Source organism: Cervus canadensis, chromosome 33 (assembly GCF_019320065.1).
Source record: "Cervus canadensis isolate Bull #8, Minnesota chromosome 33, ASM1932006v1, whole genome shotgun sequence".
Taxonomy (NCBI): Eukaryota; Metazoa; Chordata; class Mammalia; order Artiodactyla; family Cervidae; genus Cervus; species Cervus canadensis.
Genome location: NC_057418.1, coordinates 18,676,071 through 18,697,470, shown reverse-complemented (window position 1 = coordinate 18,697,470; position 21,400 = coordinate 18,676,071). Strand labels below are relative to the sequence as shown.

Sequence of the window (21,400 nt, the reverse complement as noted above, 5' to 3'; positions counted from 1 at the left end):
TACCCCAGACATGTCAGTTTCCTTCTAGCAGACTACAAATTGCTGAGCAAAATCTAAGAGAAGTGGTAATAACTCTAATCTGAGGACAAGGGTTAACTTCTAATTTTCGAACTAAATATTGGCTCACTTATAACATCAAAATGCATTAGAGAAGGTTATAATTTAATATCTGAATCCTTTCCAATTAAGTAAAGACAAATTTAATATGAAACAAGAAACAAAGATAGGCCACAATTATTCCACCTAAAGTGTGTTGGGACATTTAATAACATTTACATTACTGCTTCATAATTGCATAAGGCTTCATTGAAATGCTTTCTCTAGCATTATTACATTAATATAAATTACCTAAAATGGGAAATTCTATTTATTATCCAATCTTTAAGCTCAGATGTCCCTTCCTCTTTCTCTTGTCAGGGAAAAGATGATTGCTTTTTTCTCTGTACTCATGTGAAATTTTGTACATAGTCCTGTTCCAGGACTTATAATTGTCTGCTTCCATGTCTAGTTTTATGTGAAGTTTGTCTTCTAGGATATAAACCTTGTCTCATTCACCAATATGTCCCAATATCTCAAAAAAATACCTGGCACAAAGAAGGTGGTTGTGTATAATACAAAAGTAAATAAATAAGTAGATAACATGAGAGGCGGCTGCCACTGTTAGGTAGGGAAAACTAGTTAAAAGTTAATTTTTATAACAGTATTTTATATTTTCATTGTAAGATTTAGGGTAGTCTGACTTTATGAGGAATTATTTTATACTGTTTGACTTTTTAAAAGGAATAGGCAGCATTGGGTTTCTTATAATTGGTCCATGAATTGTTAAACTATTATCAAGTTGTATATCATGGCAGATGAAATCTCTGTTTATGCACCGTGAGAAGTAAAGTGTGAAATTTAAATGCTGAATTAAAATGTGCATTTTCCCAAGAAGAAAAAATGAGAAGCTTATTAACAGCTTCAGAAGACACTTCCTCTAAGACATATCCCTTTTTTTTCTTCGTAGCTAAAAAGCAACATATCCTAATGAGAATAAAAACTCACTTGTTAACATATTTTTATTCATTAATTTTAATCTTTGGATCATATATGCAAAGTATCTCATAAAATGATTTTAAGCATATTTTTAACAAACTTCACCTTCGGTAAAAAGCACTATTTTCCAAAGAAGAATGATTTCTCATTTTAACTAAAGTTCAGTCCAAAGAATCTACTCATGAAAATAAAACAGTTACTTAAAGGCAATGTATATACTCTTCTTAGTATTTTACTGATTTTTGTTTTTCTCTGCCTGTGAGTCTTCTCTTTTCACAACTACTGTTACCATGGCAACAGTCAAAAACACACTGCCATGAACTGCGCCCTTGCTCTGAGCCTGACACGGTGCCCAGTAAGTAGCAAATTAGACCTCATTTTCCATTCGTTTGAAAGAATGGAAGGGATGCAGAAACAACAGGTGCCCTTAAGACTAAGTATAAATGAGGATGAGCGATGCATATTCTGAAAGATCTTAAACATAAGACTTGTGACATAATTTGGATATATGATCCAGATTTAGCCACTTGCCTGTTGTTACCAGATAAAGGCAGAATGGGCTGTCGCTTAGCTCAACTTTTTGAATGTTAGTGATTTTTACACATATGATGGGTGATAGTAGATTTAATTCTCTAGAAAGATAATTGCATTAAAACTCATCTATTTATAATTAAGGACGGTTTTTTTTTAAATTGTTGCTAATCTAGGATGGTCATCGGTTGACAGTGGACAGACAATATATCCACAATGGAAGATCTCTAGGGGATAAAACATATGACTTTGAGTTCCGTTATTATATTAGATCTTAAAAAAGTTTTTTTTTTCTATTTTAATATTGGATAGAAGTTCTTTTCATGTATGAGAGAAGCCTCAATTAAAGGGAAGCTGAGATAGTAGGAAAAGTCTGGGGAAGCTCTGAAATGTAGACAAGAGGAAAACTTGTACCTCAAAGCCAGGCCTTCTGACATTTAAGATTAATCCTAGAAAGGGGCTAGTTTTGTCTTTGATTCTCTTTCTTGTCAGCTGCGGTCTCAGTCAAAAAGCAGAGAGGACTGACTCTGAAGTCAAACCTAGTTTTCAAGCACAAGGGTGATCTAAGGAGCCTGCTTTCTCAAGATAAACAAGACAGGAAGCACACACTGAGTAAGAAGATCAGTTCATGAAGATGTGAACCTGTGGGGGAGGAGGTTTGTGCCCAGAACAATGTTGGAAAAGCTTCTTCAAGTCAGTCCGATGCATGCAGTCCAAGATAAATGCAGAGTGAAACAAACAGCTTTAGACCCAGAGACAAAACCCCCTAGATTCTTGAGATGGCTTCTCCTATTAACCATCTGTATTGACCTAGATGAACTTGGGTGAGTTCCTTCTCTCTAATTCTCTCAATAGAGCAAACATTTATCAGGCAGTAATTATGTATGTTCAAGGCACCAGGCTGTGAGCCAGAGTTTTCCAAGGGATGGGACAGGGACTAGAATCTGGTAGGTCCCATCTCAGAACTAGTGAATGAGGATCTATGCAGATGAGTAATTCCTGGGTGATTTTTAGGCATATTTGAAGTTGAAAGCCAGCTTTCAGCAAGAGAATTAAAAAACAGGTGAGACAGAGTTTGTACTTTCAAAAACATTCTAAGTTCTTTTCATTTTAAAATGGCCTTTATACCAGGTGATTGCTAAAAGCTTTGATATTCAGTTTATTTTCTAACCGTATTAACATTTTACATGGTCTTTTACTTTAAAAAGAATAATTTTAATAATTGACCTTTTTCTACTCAGGCAGCCATTTTTTATGTCCTCTGTATAAGCCACACAATTTCTTAGTTTCAGAGTCTTATTTGGGGAGAAGCAAAAAAGTAAACAGCACTCGTGAATGTTACCCTAATCATTTTCAACAGCACCCAGGGAAGCGTGGGATCAGCAGTCAATGAACAAGGACCTGCTTCTAACTAGTTATGACCCTGGGCACACAGGTACACCTCTCCAGGCCTTAGCTTTCATGTTCTAAAATGAAGGATTGTGTTATTCAGATGATACAGTCTCTATGAACTCAAAATTTCCATAGTTCTATCACTCTTTAAATTTGTGAACAACATCTGTGACACATGTGTCATCTGTAAGCTCATATCAGAGATTTTGGAAATTGAAACTCATATATACCTGCTAAGTCGCTTCAGTTGTGTTCAACTCTGTGGGACACTATGGACTGTAGCCTGCCAGGCTCCTCTGTCCGTGTGATTCTCCAGGCAAGAATCCTAGAGTGGGTTGCCATTTCCTCCTCCAGGGGGTCTTCCCATCCCAGGGATTGAACCTGTGTCTCATCTGTCTCCTGTATTGGTAGGCAGGTTCTTTATCACTAGCGCCATCTGGGAAGCCCCAAAACTCACATACATGAACATTACTCTTGGGAAGCTTATAAACTTGGGTAATCCATCCACAGGAATCCCACTGATTTTATGAGTAAATCATCTCCTGCATTCATTTATTCCTCTCTACTTTCAGGAGGGGCAGCCGTGAGAAGATACCCCTCGTCCAAAGTAAGGAGTAGCGGCTGCGCTTTGCTGGAGCAGCCGTGAAGAGAGACCCCACGTCCAAGGTAAGAGAAACCCAAGTAAGACGGTAGGTGTTGTGAGAGGGCATCAGAGGGCAGACACACTAAAACCATAATCACAGAAAACTAGCCAATCTGATCACAGGACCACAGTCGTGTCTAACTCAGTGAAGCTAAGCCATGCTGTGTGGGGCCACCCAAGACGGCCGGGTCATGGTGGAGAGGTCTGACAGAATGTGGTCCACTGGAGAAGGGAATGGCAAACCACTTCAGTATTCTTGCCTTGAGAACCCCGTGAACAGTATGAAAAGGCAAAATGATAGGATACTGAAAGAGGAACCCCCCAGGTCAGTAGGTGGCCTATATGCTACTGGAGATCAGTGGAGAAATAACTCCAGAAAGAATGAAGGGATGGAGCCAAAGCAAAAACACCCAGTTGTGAATGGGACTGGTGATAGAAGCAAGGTTCGATGCTGTAAAGAGCAATATTGCATAGGAACCTGGAATGTTAGGTCCATGAATCAAGGCAAATTGGAAGTGATCAAACAGGAGATGGCAAGAGTGAATGTCAACATTCTAGGAATCAGCGAACTAAGATGGACTGGAATGGGTGAATTTAACTCAGATGACCATTATATCTACTACTCTGGGCAGGAATCCCTTAGAAGAAATGGAGTAGCCATCATAGTCAACAAAAGAGTCTGAAATGCAGTACTTGGATGCAATCTCAAAAATGATAGAATGATCTCTGTTTGTTTCCAAGGCAAACCATTCAATATCACAGTAATCCAAGCCTATGCCCCAACCAGTAACGCTGAAGAAGCTGAAGTTGAACAGTTCTATGAAGACCTACAAGACCTTTTAGAACTAACACCCAAAAAAGATGTCCTTCTCATTATAGGGGACTGGAATGCAAAAGTAGGAAGTCAAGAAATACCTGGAGTAACAGGCAAATTTGGCCTTGGAGAACGGAATGAAGCAGGGCAAAGGCTAATAGAGTTTTGCCAAGAGAACGCACTGGTCATAGCAAACAGCCTTCCAACAACACAAGAGAAGACTCTACACATGGACATCACCAGATGGTCAACACCGAAATCAGATTGATTATATTCTTTGCAGCCAAAGATGGAGAAGCTCTATACAGTCAGCAAAAACAAGACCTGGAGCTGACTGTGGCTCAGATCATGAACTCCTTATTGCCAAATTCAGACTTAAATTGAAGAAAGTAGGGAAAACCACTAGACCATTCAGGTATGACCTAAATCAAACCCCTTATGGCTATACAGTGGAAGTGAGAAATAGATTTAAGTGACTAGATCTGATAAAAAGAGAGCCTGATGAACTATGGATGGAGGTTCATGACATTGTACAGGAGACAGGGATCAAGACCATCCCCATGGAAAAGAAATGCAAAAAGGCAAAATGGTTGTCTGAGGAGGCCTTACAAATAGCTGTGAAATGAAGAGAAGCGAAAAGCAAAGGAAAAAAGGAAAGATATTCCCATTGGAATGCAGAGTTCCAAAGAATAGCAAGGAGAGATAAGAAAGCCTTCCTCAGTGATCAATGCAAAGAAATAGAGGAAAAAACAGAATGGGAAAGACTAGAGGTCTCTTCAAGAAAATTAGAGATACAAAGGGACCATTTCATGCAAAAATGGGCTCAATAAAGGACAGAAATGGTATGGACCTAACAGAAGCAGAAGATATTAAGAAGAGGTGGCAAGAATACACAGAAGAACTGTACAAAAAAGATCTTCATGACCGAGATAATCACAGTGGTGTGAACACTCACCTAGAGCCAGACACCCTGGAATGTGAAGTCAAGTGGGCCTTAGGAAGCATCACTATGAACAAAGCTAGTGGATGTGATGGAATTCCATTTGAGCTATTTCAAATCCTGAAAGATGGTGCTGTGAAAGTGCTGCACTCAATATTCCAGCAAATTTGGAAAACTCAGCAGTGGCCACAGGACTGGAAAAGGTCAGTTTTCATTCCAATCCCTAAGAAAGGCAATGCCAAAGAATGCTCAAACTACTGCACAATTGCACTCATCTCATACGCTAGTAAAGTAATGCTCAAAATTCTCCAAGCCAGGCTTCAGCAATATGTGAACCGAGAACTTCCAGATGTTCAAGCTGGTTTTAGGAAAGGCAGAGGAACCAGAGATCAAATTGCCAATATCCACTGGATCATCAAAAAAGCAAGAGAGTTACAGGAAAACATCTAATTCTGCTTTATTGACTACACCAAAGCCTTCAATTCTGTGGATCACAATAAACTGTGGAAAATTCTGAAGGAGATGGGAATACCAGACCACCTGATCTGCCTCCCGAGAAACCTGTATGCAGGTCAGGAAGCAACAGTTAGAACTGGACATGGACCAACAGACTGGTTCCAAATAGGAAAAGGAGTACATCAAGGCTGTATATTGTCACCCTGCTTATTTAACTTATATGCAGAGTACATCATAAGAAACACTGGGCTGGAAGAAGCACAAGCTGGAATCAAGATTGCCAGGAGAAATATCAATAACCTCAGATATGCAGATAACACCACTCTTATGGCAGAAAGTGAAGAGGAACTACAAAGCATCTGGTCCCATCACCTCATGGGAAATAGATGGGGAGACAGTGGAAACAGTGTTAGACTTTATTTTTGGGGGCTCCAAAATCACTGCAGATGGTGACTGCAGCCAAGAAATTAAAAGACGCTTACTCCTTGGAAGGAAAGTTATGACCAACCTAGATAGCATATTAAAAAGCAGAGACATTACTTTGCCAACAAAGGTCCGTCTGGTCAAGGCTATGGTTTTTCCAGTAGTCATGTATGGATGTGAGAGTTGGACTGTGAAGAAAGCTGAGCACCGAAGAATTGATGCTTTTGAACTATGTTGTTGGAGAAGACTCTTAAGAGTCCCTTGGACAGCAAGGAGATACAACCAGTCCATCCTGAAGGAAATAAGTCCTGGGTGTTCATTGGAGGGACTGATGCTGAAGCTGAAACTCTAGTACTTTGGCCACCTCATGCAGAGTTGACACATTGGAAAAGACCCTGATGCTGGGAGGGATTGGCGGCAGGAGGAGAAGGGGATGACAGAGGATGAGATGGCTGGATGGCATCACCGACTCGATGGGCATGAGTTTGAGTAAACTCCGGGAGTTGGTGATGGACAGGGAGGCCTGGCATGCTGCGATTCATGGGGTCGCAAAGAGTCAGACAGGACTGAGCGACTGAACTAAACTAACTTCCATGCAGCTGCTCTGTTCACACCGTTTAGAATTACTCATTTGGAACACAGTAGCTTCCTCACTTCTCTCTGTTTTCAGTTTAGGCTCACTATCCTTGTCCATACTGCCACCATGGTTATCTTTCTGAGACACCAATATCATGACATTATTCACCACTTTAAGTGCCTCTGTGGTTCTCCTAGGCTTAAAGCCAAAATCCAAACATTTAGAATAAGTTCTTATAGAAGTTCCTTACCATTTGCTTCCAGTGTCCTCATCCAATCTCATTTCTGACCACATCTCTACCAGCCCCTTGTATTTACCAAACAACCCCATATACCTGTTCCATGGTTTTCCCCAAATGTACTACATGCTTTCAAGTTTCCCATGTTCTACTTTCTATCTGGAATTTTTTTTTTTAATCTCTGTGTCTGCCTAACAAACTTTACAATTACTGTAAAATTTTTCAGGCAGACAAGGAAATGAAAGAAATTCCAGATAGAGAGTAGAGCATGGGAAACATTTATTAAAATAGAGGCTTCCCAGGTGTCTCAGTGGTAAAGAATCTGCCTGCTAATGCAAGAGACGCTGGGGACTCAGGTTCGATCCCTGGGTTGTGAAGATCCACTGGAGGAAGAAATGGCAACCCTCTCCAGTATTCTTGCCTGGAGAATCCCATGGACAGAGGGGCCTGGGGGCTACAGTCCATGGGGTTGCAAAGAGTTGGTCATGACTGAGTGACTAATCACACTATTAAAATTACTTTGTTTTATATTTTTACATGTTTCTTCCCTGATATATCTTCAGATAAAAATTATAAAAAGAAAAACAGGAACAACTGGTATACAAGAATACCCTTTGAATACCCTTTTATTTATATTTAAATAAACTTTCAATATGGATGATGGAAAACTTTTAAGAACTTTAAGTGTACCTTTGACATGAGCAGTAACAGTGTAAATAAATGTTGAAAAAGGCGTGAGTTACTCACTCACATTTTAAACAACAGGCACATCGCAGAGGCCAATGTTAAGGATAAGGTTGACAAGTGAGACAGTTCCTACCTGTCAGATCTGCATTGGGCCACCATCCCAAGTCACAAGCTTTGCAGGTGAATTCATCTTGCACATACTCATTCTCTTTGCAGGCAGTGCAAATCCAGCAGCAACTGACTTCCCCTTTCCGTATGACCTATAACACAGGGATATTTCATATGCCTTAAATTTAGTTTCTCCAGAAAGCCTTTCTTTTTTCAGATAAGGACTTGCTTTCATACTGTAATTTTTTCTTTTGAAGACTAACTTTCCAAAAAAATCGTACATATTGAGGAACCTCAAATACATGGATTGAAGTATACCTCATTGCATTAGAGTTCAGATGTGAATTTCAGTTCACTCCATGTTGGATTTGGAGGCTTTTCAATAATCATTTCTTTTATAAATGGAATTAAACAGTTGAATGCTATCATTATATATATTAATACGCATTAATAGTTCTCAGAAAAGTAAAAGTACATTTCTCTTTTTTATACTGTTATGTTGTAAGCTCCCTGATCTTTACTACCATAATGTCTAATATGTTGCTAATCCTATTGTTTAAAATATCATTTCTCATACTCTTTGTTTTTCATCGTTTAAAGTACATCTCCATGTGTCATCGCATGATATGCACGTTTTCTTTTAAACCCTTTTGTATGTATTTATAGTAGGCATTTTAATTTGACTATTAATTCCATCATCAATATAATATCTAGGACTATTTCTATCACTTGATTTTCTTTCTGGTTATATGTCACCTTTTCTCACTTTGTCACAAGTCTAAAATTTTTTAACGAGATGCTATACATAAGGTATAGAGTGCTGGATTTTTTTCTTGAAGTATTGGCCTTTGTTCTGGCAGGCAGCCTGGTCACCTGTGACTCAGTTTGAGCCTTGTTTTTCATCTTTTAGGGCAAGTCTAGAATATTCTCTAATCTAGGAATAGTTTACCCTTATTATAAAGTGTGACCTTGCTGGGCTCTCTGCTTAGCTCTGTGTATTCAGCAAGGGATCTCTACTCTGATTTATGGAAACTGGGAACATTCTTGGCCTTGTGGGGCCTCTGGGAATCCAGCATCCCAGTAATTTTTCTTTCCTTGGACTTTCTGAATTGTACTACACTCATGCAGGGGACTTCCCCGGTGGCTCACATGGCAAAGAGTCCGCCTGCAATGCAGGAGACCAGGGTTCAATCCCCGAGTGGGGAAGATCCCCTGGAGAAGGGAATGACTGCCCACTCCAGTATTCTTGCCTGGGGAATTCCATGGACAGAGTATCCTGGCGGGCTACAGTCCATGGGGTCACAAAGAATCAGATACAACTGAGTGACTAACACTTTCACTTCATACTTATGCAGATAGAGTCAAATACTGATGGGAACCCATACACCAACTGCTGGAACTCTTTTTCTGCATCAATTCATTCTCTTCCTTTCTCTGCACTACAGATTCTGCCTTGGCTCTCCTAAACCTTGCTTTCTGTCTTCTTAAATTATCAAGATAGCTAAACTCTGTGTTCTTTCTCACTAAATAACAATCAGGAAATTGTCTCCAGACAGAATGCCTGAATGATTTTAGGGTTCACTTCTCTGTTTCCTTTCACTTCCTTGAAATCAAGGCTATACACTGTTTCCCAATGTCTGAACACAGTTATTTCATATATTGTGTCAAGTTTTCTGATTGTTTAGAGCAGAATGCTGTCTGAGCTTTTTTACTCTCTCATAACTGGAAACAGAAGTCTTTCCCTAACATGTTCAGTCAGTTCAGTCACTCAGTCGTGTGCGACTCTTTGTGACCCCATGGACTGCAGCACGCCAGGCCTCCCTGTCCATCACCAACTCCCAGAGCTTACTCAGACTCATGTCCACTGTGTGGGTGATGCCCTCCAACTATCTCACCCTCTGTCGTCCCCTTCTCCTCCCGCCTTCAATCTTTCCCAGCATCAGGGTCTTTTCCAATGAGTCAGCTCTTTGCATCAGGCGGCCAAAATACTGGAGTTTCAGCTTCAGCATCAGTCCTTCCAATGAATATGCAGGACTGATTTCCTTTAGGATGGACTGGTTGGATCTCCTTGCAGTCCAAGGGACTCTCAAGAGTTTTCTCCAACACCACAGTTCAAAAGCATCAATTCTTCGGTACTCAGCCTTCTTTATGGTCCAACTCTCACATCCATACATGACTACTGGAAAAACCATAGCTTTGACTAGATGGACCTTTGTTGGCAAAGTAATGTTTCTGCTTTTTAATATGCTATCTAGGTTGGTCATAGCTTTTCTTCCAAGGAACAACCGTCTTTTAATTTCATGGCTGCAGTCGCCATCTGCAGTGATCTTGGAGTCCCCAAAAATAAAGTCTCTCACTGTTTCCATTGTTTCCCCAGCTATTTGCTGTGAAGTGATGGGACCCTAACATGTTAGACATTATCAAATGTTCTCATATATAAAGTCAGAAATTGAACAGTAAATATTGCCATAGCTTAAAGTCATATAGCCTTTGTGAGGATAAACTTATCTTCTTCTAGATCAGGTCAAAATGTATTAATGAAAAAAAAATGTATTAATGAGACACTATTTTAAAATTACATGAAAAATATCCCATGACAGTATATTTTCAGAAACTGTAAAAGGTTTTCTTTTTCTTCTTTTACTTTCAAATAACTCTAGAAAGTAGACTCAAACTGTCTTTCTGAAAAATTCACATCTATCCTCAGAGTAAGCATGACAAATTTATACTGTATTCCAAATTATGAATTTTTCTAATGCTATGGAAAAATTTAAAAGTAGTGCTTTATTATTTTAATTAGCATCAGTTCAGTTCAGTTCAGTCGCTCAGTCGTGTCTTTGTATAAGAAGTACAAAATAGGGTCTATCTCTTCAATCAGCTTTATCTTTTTCCTAACTATAAAATGAATACTATGAATTAGACAAATTCCAAAGATAATAGTTCTAAACAAATGTATTTATGCAAGATAACTAGTGAAAAATAGATCCTACGGGTATGCCACATAGAAAAAATACTTAAAATTAGGTTTTGAATGACTGAATAAGTGCATAAAAAATGATTAGCTTATACATTTAATAAATAATTTAAAAGGAATTGCTCTGATGGAATTTTTTTGTTACTCCTTCTTATTCGGCCACCAAATACGTTCACTTTTGCCATATAGCACCTGAATTATGAGACTTGTCTTTTCTGTCTCTCAGCTATCCCTCCAGACTTAAGATTCCCTGGTGGCTCAGATGGTAAAGAGTCTGCCCGCAATGCAGGAGACCGAGGTTTGATTCCTGGGTTGGGAAGATCTTGTGGAGAAGGAAATGGCATACTGGATTTTGGTCCCTGCCTCTAATCCTATAACATGGGTTTAATTTCATCTCACTCCAGAGCAACATGCACGCAACTGCCAAGACTATCAGTGTGGGCTGTGGGCTCCTAGGGGAAAGGAATCATGCCTTACTTTCACTGTTGTCAGATCACAGTCATCAAGAAATGTACCAAGAACACACAGTAGGTGCCCTCTGAATAAGGGTTTAGTTGAATCTTCTTTAAAAATGTAAATAAGCCACTCAAGGAAATTTAGTGCCTCCCTTTTCTAATATCTTCAAAATATAAGCTCTTTGGTCAGGCGTTTACTTAGACCCCGGTCCTTGTTCCTGCACCTGAGTCTGACTGCTAATAATTTCTTACATAAGTCCACCAAACAGACATTATGTTCTCAGTAGTGTCTATATAGCTGTTTGTTTTGGAGGGAGGTTTCAAGTGGGGCAGATGCATCATCTGATTTACTTTTCTTCTGACTTTCTTTCTACAGGGATTACTATGGCTACCATTTGGAGAACAGATTTTAAGTAGGGCAAGAGAGCGTGCATGTTGCTTAATCCATGGTTTTAATATGCAACAATATAGTAAAGAAATAAATATATTTTAATAAAAGAAAAAATATTCTTTTCCATTCAGAGAACTTTCTTTCCTCCATCAGTTCATCTATGTCACTACATTTGAGCCCTGACACAGGCTCCAGGAAGTATTTCTGATGCAGTGAACCCTTTGAAACATTATCTTATTTAATAATTATTAAATTAATTAATTGATTAATTAAATTTAAATAATTAAATTAATAACTATTAAAATCCTCTGTAATTACTAATAAGATATAGTTGGTATTTTATTACCACAAATTAGTCAACTTTTGCCCACTAACTGTGTCACATGTATATGATAGAAGTAGTAGTGTTAGTCTCTCAGTCGTGTCTGACCCTTTGTGAACCCATGGATCAGAGCCCGCCAGGCTCCTCTGTCCATGGGATTCTCCAGGCAAGAATACGGAGTGGGTTGCTATTTCCTCCTCCAGGGGATCTTCCCAATCCAGGGATCCATCCCAGGTCTCCTGCATTGCAGGCAGATTCTTTACCATCTGGGCTACTGGGAGGACCCACATGTATATGACAGATATGCTTCATTCAGATACTTTAAAAAATTCTTAAATTATTGTCTCTTATGTTTTCATCTCCTCATATCACAAATATTTTAAATTATTCTTATATTTTTATACTAAGTGATATTTCTTTTGCATGTAGTATAGCGTCAATAACTGAATAAAGTGTTGTTTCATTTTTGCTACAGTAAAACACTTTTATGACAGCTCTGAGTCATGATAAGAGCTTTAATGTTTCATTGAAATTTTCCTTGAAGGACCAAGACTTCCCAAGACACAAGAACTGTTTCGATTCCTTTTACATCCTATGTACTGGTGCTCTGTTTATTGTTAGCAAGACTAGATGACTTGCTGCTTCACACAAGGCTATGATTCAATTCCATATACACTGTAGGAGTCTTATTTATGCCATAGGAATCAAGTGTTCTTTTTTATGAATACATTTCTGAATAACTTGAAATGGATTTTTTTTAGTTTAAGCTTTATTTAGAAAAAGGATAAAAGAAAGTAAGCAGCATCAGGAGAATATAATGAAGGAAAAGTACCAATACAGTAAAGAAAACAGAGACATTTTCTTCAGGAGGGAATCCCTGGAAAACTAAACAGAATAAAGACATGGGTCCTACCTAATTAGGTCTGTAGGAAAACCAGCTGATGTTTAGGTTTCCTTTGCATTCACAGTGCCAACACAGTTCTTGGCACATATTAATTATTCAACAATGTATGAAAAAGGAAAGAGAGAAATAATAAGGAGTAGGACATAAACAGAAGAAATGAAAATGAAGAATTTAAGCAAATTTAAACAAAATTTAATTTTGTTTTAAATTTAATTAATTTAAACAAAAACTAGGAGGGATTGAAAGCTTGGCAAGGACTATAGAAAAATATGAATTTAGGAAAATCCCTACACTGTAATTTATTACAGGGAAAATGTAGCAAAAATCATATAGGAATATAAAATGATCACAAAAATGGACATATATTGAACCAGCCCATGTGTGAGGAACTCTGTACAGAATTACACTAACACAACCGCTCCATTGAGTGAAGTTAATTATGTACATTTTGCAGGTGAGGGAAGAGCTGCAGAGGGGTCAGCAGCTTGTGCAAACCTCAGTCACATCACCTCCAATTATTGTCAAGATCTAGGCTCTTCCTAGTGTAAAAACAGTTATCACAGTGATGATATGTTGTGCAAAGAACCAAAATTACATCTCAGAAGTTGGCAGATATTTACTCACTTATCCTTTATTTAGTGACCCAGTGTGCCAGACATGGTACGATACATGGGGACAGATAAATGAAAAGACCTGACGATCACTGAGGTTAAGAAGCTCAAAACTCTGACAGAGTAGAGTAAGTATACCAATAGAAGAAGGAATGAAATGCTTCTGCAGGGCAAATGCAGTCAATCATTTAGCCATTCATTCATTCTCATTATGCATTCAGAGTGCCAGGCTCTACCTCAAGGCTAGAGACTGTCAGTGAATAGATCACATCATTATCTTTGAGACATTCTCATTCTAGAGAAGGGCTTTGAGAAAAACACAGCGAGAAAGAGGAATACGGTTTAGGACAGGGACCAATAGGAGGCAAGAGGCCTAAGAATCAGACTTTAGAGGCGCTTAAACCTTTCAGCATGTGGGGTCCACCCTGCACTTGCAAGATCTTGAGTGGAGTCGGGGTTGGGGGAGCAGATCTCTTTAGTGTCTGCATGGTAGGCTTCTGATTGCCTCATCTTAGTCCCAGTCCTGTTAGGGAGCAGGCCCCTGTAACTGGGGATTGCAATTTTGCATGTGGTGGTCAGGTAAGGCTTCACTAAGGTGAAGCCTTAACATAGGTCGTGTACCTCCAGTAAAAATTAATTTTTTAAGAAAAATGTGCCATTTGAGTAAGGACTTGAGAGCAGGAAAGGAGGAAACTCTGAATACATCTGGTGAAAGAGAGCTATAGGCAGTGGGATCAGCTAGAGCAGACTTGAAAGTAAGAGTTCTCTGCATATTCATGCTATTGCCTTCCTCCTCTACTTTTCTCTATGTGGGTAATGCACCAATAAATGTTTACTTTAAGAAGACTTCAGGGCCTGCTTCAGCCATAGCCACCTGCAAGATACAGGAGATCTGCTGGGCTCCTTCTCTGCTCTATGTCACATAACTCAGTGGCAGCTTCTATCAGCAAGCACCTGTCTGCAAAAGTGGCAGGCAAGCTAGATCTGAGGCCAAAGTGAAAGGAAGAAATTGTTAGTCCCTGAGTCATGTCCGACTCTCTGCGACCACATGGACTATAGCCCGACAGGCTCCTCTGTCCATGGGATTCTCCAGGCAAGATTACTGGAGTGGGTTGCCATTCCCTTCTCCAGGGGATCTTCACCACCCAGGGATCAAACCTCGGTCTCCTGAATTGCAGGGGAATTTTTTACCATCTGAGCCACCAGGGAAGCCCAGCAAGGCTAAAGTGATCATCAAAAAGTTCAGTAGCCAGGAGACCAGCTTAAATACTGGTCAAAGCTTGAGAGATGAAGCCATCAGAGTGACTGTGAATAAATTAATGGTGATTCCACAGAATTTCTCATCATGACCAGTAAAGTTTCCTCTTCACCCAGAGAGACTATAGTAATTTCATGATTTCACATACATAATAAAACCCTCAATATTTTTTCTTCAACTGTTTCCAAAATTTTAGCCAATATGGCTTTAGTAGCTGGGACAGATCATATCAATGTTATGCAATCCTAAGCTTCTCAGATAAAAAACTTTTTATATTTCTGTGGACAATTTTTATTGAGACTCTGCTATCCTCCAGTGGACTTTGGAAGATATTACATAATAACCATGTCTTTACTTCATTGGTTACATTAACTATCAGTTCAGTTCAGTCACTTAGTCATGTCTGACTCTTTGTGACCCCATGGACTACAGCACACCAGGTTTCCCTATCCATCACCAACTCCTGGAGCTTACTCAAACTCATGTCCATCGAGTTGGTGATGCCATCAACCATCTCATCCTCTAGCGTCCCCTTCTCCATCTGCCTTCAATCTTTCCCAGGATCAGGGTCTTTTCAAACGAGTCAGTTCTTCACATCAGGTGGCCAAAGGATTGGAGTTTCAGCTTCAGCATCAGTCCTTCCAATGAATATTCAGGACTGATTTCCTTTATAATGGACTGGTTGGAACTCCTTGCCATCCAAGGGACTCTCAAGAGTATTCTGCAACACCATAGTTCAAAAGCATCAACATTAACTGTGAACAACTTAAATGGGTAGTTTGCTTTGATTCACAGAAAGAGGAGGCTGAGGAGGACAGGACAACTGTAGTTGATGATGTTATTGCTAACTTTCTTAGCTGGTCTAATAGCCATGTGAGAATTGCCCTTCTTCTTAGAAAACAAAAGCTGAGGTATGAAGTTTCATGATATTTGCATCTCACTTTCAAATGGTTCAGGGAAAAAATAGTTAACTCAGTCCTGAAGTATACAGTCTGTTAAAACAGGTGTATTTGGGTTTTTTTCACCTTACATAAGGTGTATTTTACTATATGATAATATGGCACGTGTAATGAAGAATCATTTATGATATAGTCCATGTTCACATAATGTCTCCGTAATTCTATCTTGATTGGTCAGGTCAGAAGAAGGGGAAGTGGAGGTCCCTACTCTCCATGATGAAACTCACAAATCCAGTTCAGTTCAGTTCAGTCGCTCAGTCGTATCCGACTCTTTGCAACCCCATGGACCAGTAAAGAATCCAAAAACAAACTTAAGGGAAGAAAAAAATAGAAGAGAAGAGAGGGGAAAAGAAAGAATAGGAGGCCAGTGGGAGCAAACTCCAGGACCCTTTCCCTGGGATTCTCTGCTAGTTTCCCCATCTCTGTCAGAGTCTTCCAACTGCCTTCTAATACTTATTGCCTCCTTAACTCTAGATTCTGGTTTCCCTTAGCATTTTTAAAGTGGATCTCTATTTATAACTTTGTTGTGAACTATTGAGAAAATAAGCTTCCGCAACTGAAATTTGTAGGAATTATGCCAGTTCATATAATTAAAGATGGTTGAACAACATGTGGCTGTGGGTTGATAAGAGCTTTGGGTTGGCTCTAAGCCCAGCTCGGCATTTGCTAGCTGAGAAAGCTTGGGGCAAGTGACTCAAGCCCTCTGGGCCTCTGACTTCTGATCTATAAAATGGGGTGATAATACCTCTTTTAAAAGAGTTGTTTCAGAAGAATTTAAATGATGTCAGTAAAACATCCATTATTGTTCTTGCACAAGGATATGCTTGATAAATGTTAGTCCCCCGTCTCTACGGCCCCTCCGCTCCTTTCTTTCACTTCACTTGCTTTGCCTCTTCATCCCTTCTTACCTCATTCCTGCCTTCCCTACACAGAGGAAAAGAGCAGCAGGCTTGGTGTGGGAGACCAACACACATACCAGGCCCTTGCTGTTCACTTGCAGACCCGTGGTCCACATTTTATGTGCTGTCTCAGATTCTTTTTGCCTGATCTGTGTCAGGCCCTTGGCCATGCTCTTGGGCATTCTGGATACTTCTGCAACTCCACCTCAGTTTCTGCCACTACTGTGTCATCTTAAGGCATCTCCAGGTGTCTCTCTCTCTCTCATGGAGGCGGCACTGGGGTCCAGAACTGCCTCCATTACACTCACCGCAGCAGGAGCTGTAAGACCCACAGCTGCTTCCCCTCCCCTCACTGCTTCCAAATCTGAAGAAGGTCTAACAGGACAGGAACTCTGGCTGCCCCAGTAGCCGCCTAGATGGGTCAGGTGACGTCACTTCCTGTGAGCAACGTTGACCGCAGGAAGCAGAAAATAGAATAGCAGGAGCGTATACATTTTTCTCCTTTCCTTGCTCCAATGAACAGTTTGAGAAGTCTGTCCAGAGATCTGGTGAGGCTGAGTTGTGCTCAGTGAGGCAGTGTCCTGCCCAATGATGCGTCACCTCAGTGGGGGAGGTGTTTTTCCATGCTTCCATGTCTCCATTCCCTTTTCCTCTCACTCCTGCTTCCCTGGGATCCTGTCTCCCAATAAAATATTAGCACTTAAGCCTTGCTTAGCTTTCAGGGTTCAAGAGAACCTGAGCTAAGGACCTGTGAACTACATTTTCCAGGCTCTCTTTCCAGTGTCTTCTCCATAGCGTTGGAAGAAGGGGAGGACCTAATGGGAGACTGAAGAGCCAGAGAGAAGAGAAGCCTCGTATTGAGGCATCTCCTCCTTCAAGCTCCGGACGTGTCTCAGGTAGTATCTACGACCTTTCTTGTGTCGCTTTGGTCCTGGTGTGGGAGTAATTCCTGCCGCTGCTCATCTCTGAGTTGCATCAGTGCCCCCTCTTACTTTTATAACCAGTTTTCTTTTCTTTTTCTTTTTTTTTTAATGTAAAACTCCCTCTGTTGAACCCCCTAGTGTGGGTCCTTTCTTTCCTGACTGTACCCATAAAACACAACAATGAAAGATTGATTTTATTTACCTCTGTTTGTGGTATGACTGAAATCAATTTCTCCTTTCTAAAATATTACATTTGTACAATAATTTATATTTCTAAAAGTCAATAACATAAGAAAACTGGACTTCTAGCTACTTCAAAGGAAATTACCATAAGAAAGCTTTATGGGTTACCATAAAACAAGTCAAATGATTATTTCAGCATTTGAAGTGACATTTGACATTTAAAATGAATAATCCTTTCCCAAAGGTTATGCTTCTCAGTTAATACAAGTGCAAGCCCTGCCATCACCTTTTACGTTGCTTCTTTCCAGTCTCTGTAGTAGCTACTGAGAGATCTCACTTTGCCTCCTGAACCTGCTAGGTGGCAAATTGACAATGGAAGAATATAAATGCTATTACTTGGTAAATGGGATTCAGATATCATTTGTTTCTGTACCTCCCATGGTGTTATGGGAAGCAAACAAACATCCCCCCTCTCCTCCACTCCAGATGCTATTGAGAACAGGCGTACTTTCATCCTGCAGGGTACATGGTATTACCAAAATTGGACCCCAAGAGATTTCATTTATAGCAAGTGCTCTGTAGTGACTCAGCAATGATTTCTGGGATCTCTTTTGATAACACTGCATGGGTGTAAATGCAAATGTAATGCCAGAAATACTTGAGTATCAAACTTAGAGATGCATGCAGACAGCCTTTCTTCTGAACTGGGGGCCTGGGGGGAGGGTCTATCTCTGGAGAGTACAAATGGGACTACACATGGCAATGTGAGCTCCCATTCACGGCCTGCCAGCAGTCAGAGAACAGGAGGGAATTCTGAAAGGGAGCTGGAGTGCAGAGCATCTTCAGAATGAATTGTTTTCTCTTGCCAGGGTTTGCTTGTTTATTCGTTTGCTGCTGCTAAGTCACTTCAGTCATGTCCGACTCTGTGCAACCCCATAGATGGCAGTCCACCAGGCTCCCCCATCCCTGGGATTCTCCAGGCAAGAACACTGGAGTGGGTTGCCATGTCCTTCTCCAATGCGTGAAAGTGAAAAGTGAAAGTGAAGTCGCTCAGTCGTGTCCAACTCTTAGCGACCCCATGGACTGCAGCCCACCAGGCTCCTCCATCTATGGGAATTTCCAGGCAAGAGTACTGGAGTGGGGCGCCATTGCCTTCTCCGGTTCATTCATTTGATTTTCTTATATTCTGAAAAACCAAACTTTGTAGTTCCATAAACTTTTTTCATAGTAGTTTTCTGCACTAAAAATGCAGTTCTGTCACCCAGGCTGAGAAGGAGGTCTGAGATGAACATGTGACCTCCTGCAGGTCATCAGTCCACCACCAGTGAAGTTGCTCAGTCGTGTCCGACTCTTTGCGATCCCATGGACTATAGCCTATCAGGCTCCTCCATCCACAGAGTTTTCCAGGCAAGAGTACTAGAGTGGGTTGCCATTTCCCTCTCCAGGGGATCTTCCCCACCCAGGTCTTCCGCATTGTAGGCAGATGCTTTTTACCGTCTTAGCTACCAGAGAAGAAGAGCATAAAGCCCAGGGCTTCTGGGTTGTCCCAACCATAAGATTTTAGGTCACAGAAGTCCAGGTTTTCCCAACCATCCAGAGAAGAGGATGAACCCAGAATCCTGTGGTCTGAGATCCTGTAGCAAGAGTCAAGGACAAGTTTTAGGTTTCTCTCAATTTCAGAGGATATATTCCTAATACCACCGGGCAGCCTCATGTGAAAAATTCCACCTGAGTAAGAATCAGAAGTGGATTCTTGAGGAGAATCTGCACTGCCATATGGCCCACACGCACTGGTTTGGTTGGAGCCATTCTTATACTACTGACTTCCTTCTACACTGGGTGGAAACCAACGGTGTCTCCAAGCCTACTGATTGCCTCATACTACCCTATTCAGGTAGGAATCCTCACCTAAATCTTCCCGTGATCCAACAACTCAAGGATTAACCATGGGCATGACAGGAGGCCTCCAGCACCCTGTCATAGCACTAAAATAGAGTTCATTCTGATTGGCTAGTTGTCATGACAATTATTGTTGTTCAGGTGCTCAGTCGCTCAGTTGCATCTCACTCCTTGCGACCCCATGGACTACAGCACACCAGGCTTCCCTCTCCTTCACTATCTTTCAGAGTTTGCTCAAATTCATGTTTATTGAGTCGATGATGCCATCCAACCATCTCATCCTCTGTTGCCCATCTTCTCCTGCCCTCAATCTTTCCCAGCATCAGGGTCTTTTCCAATGACAAGTACTAAATATTTTTAATATCACATCTGCAGAGAAGGTGCTGACATTTGAAACTAGAGTGAGTTGCCTCAGGAGTTCTTTTCATGCTCAAAGTGACTGATTCCCTTGAGAATTTGAGTCCACCTGCACAACTCTTCTTAGATGTTGTGGGTCCCAGATCCTCCACCTTCTTTGATCAGTAGGGATAAAGTGGTGGGTCCAGCAGCTGCAGCAACACTATTAGACTCTCGCCCTAAAGACCTCTAAGTATATCTCTCAGGGTGAATTCCATGAATGGCATAGCAGCATGATGGCATGGTGGGAGAGCAGGAGCCTCACACAGTGTCCATTCCAGCCCCAGCTGTGGTTTGTGACATTTACGTGACAGTCCTGTCTACTCCCAGAGATGAATCACAGAAAATTAGAGATGAGAAAGACCTATTAGGTCATTGAATCCACACTTCTGCCAGTTCATAATCACCCCTCTATGCTCCATTTCCTACCGCATGAGCCAGTTTGGTTTTTAAATAGCATGGGATACAGAGCCTGCTTTTTCCATGCCTTCTACACCAAGACTCCTCTCTACCTGCATTTGGCCAAAAGCCTAATATAGGATGGTTATTTACTCTAGTTTTAAATACACAGTGATATCACAGTCACTCACTTGCCCTAACCTGGAAAGTTTCTGGGAATAATTAGAAAGTGAGGACTCTCTTTTGGCTGGAAAATAGTTTCAGGAAAATGAAAGAACTTGGTAGAGAAAAGAGAAGTGGTAAGCAGTGCTCCTGTGTTACCTCATTTCAACTTCTTTTATTTTAGTTTTACACTTATTTGGCATTACTCAGCTTCTGCTTTCTTTAACAATAGCTAGAACTATGACTAAGCAGGATCACTGGCTTTGGCTTCCAACTTTACTTCTGTTTCAATATTTAATTTGATTATTCACATCCCCTTGCTTTCTGTATTGTATTTAAGATCACAGCTCATCATTGCGATGCAAATAAAGACTGTTCTAAATATCCCAATGGTTTTCCTATTTAATTTTCCAATCTTGGTTTGTCTTCTCAATTTTCGCTAAACACAAGAACAGAAACAATAAGCCTAGCACACCCTTTCTGGACTGTCTTGTTGAAGAAAAACGTGTTTTTCTTCACTTATGCACAGGCAGGAGGTCTCCTCAAGGACACTGTCCAAGAATGCATATGTGACTGGCTTACCTTGATTTGACCCTTTAAGCAAGGCTCACTGCATACAGACCGTACCATTCCACTCTTGTTCATTTGGATTTTGTAATCATCGATGTTCAACACCCCTTCATGCCAAGTTCCAACATGTACATAGTCATAGCGATTGGCTTCTGTGTACTGCAGATTCATAATATCATACCTACAAAGAAAACAACATGTGTGTCTTGGAGCATACGGACATGATGTAGAAACTAAAGGAATTTGGTAAA

General features: G+C 40.5%; 1 protein-coding gene across 2 annotated transcripts in view; it reads right to left on the bottom strand.

Annotated features, from left to right (window-relative positions):
• GRM1 (glutamate metabotropic receptor 1) overlaps positions 1–21,400 on the bottom strand; it is a 411,831-nt gene that overhangs the window by 43,814 nt on the left and 346,617 nt on the right. For both annotated transcript variants that reach the window (XM_043457395.1, XM_043457396.1), the window contains exons 6-7: positions 21,162–21,330; positions 7,870–7,996 (exon numbers count right to left, since the gene is read on the bottom strand). In XM_043457395.1, coding sequence (XP_043313330.1) covers positions 7,870–7,996; positions 21,162–21,330 — 296 coding nt within the window. The remainder of the gene's footprint in view (positions 1–7,869; positions 7,997–21,161; positions 21,331–21,400) is intronic.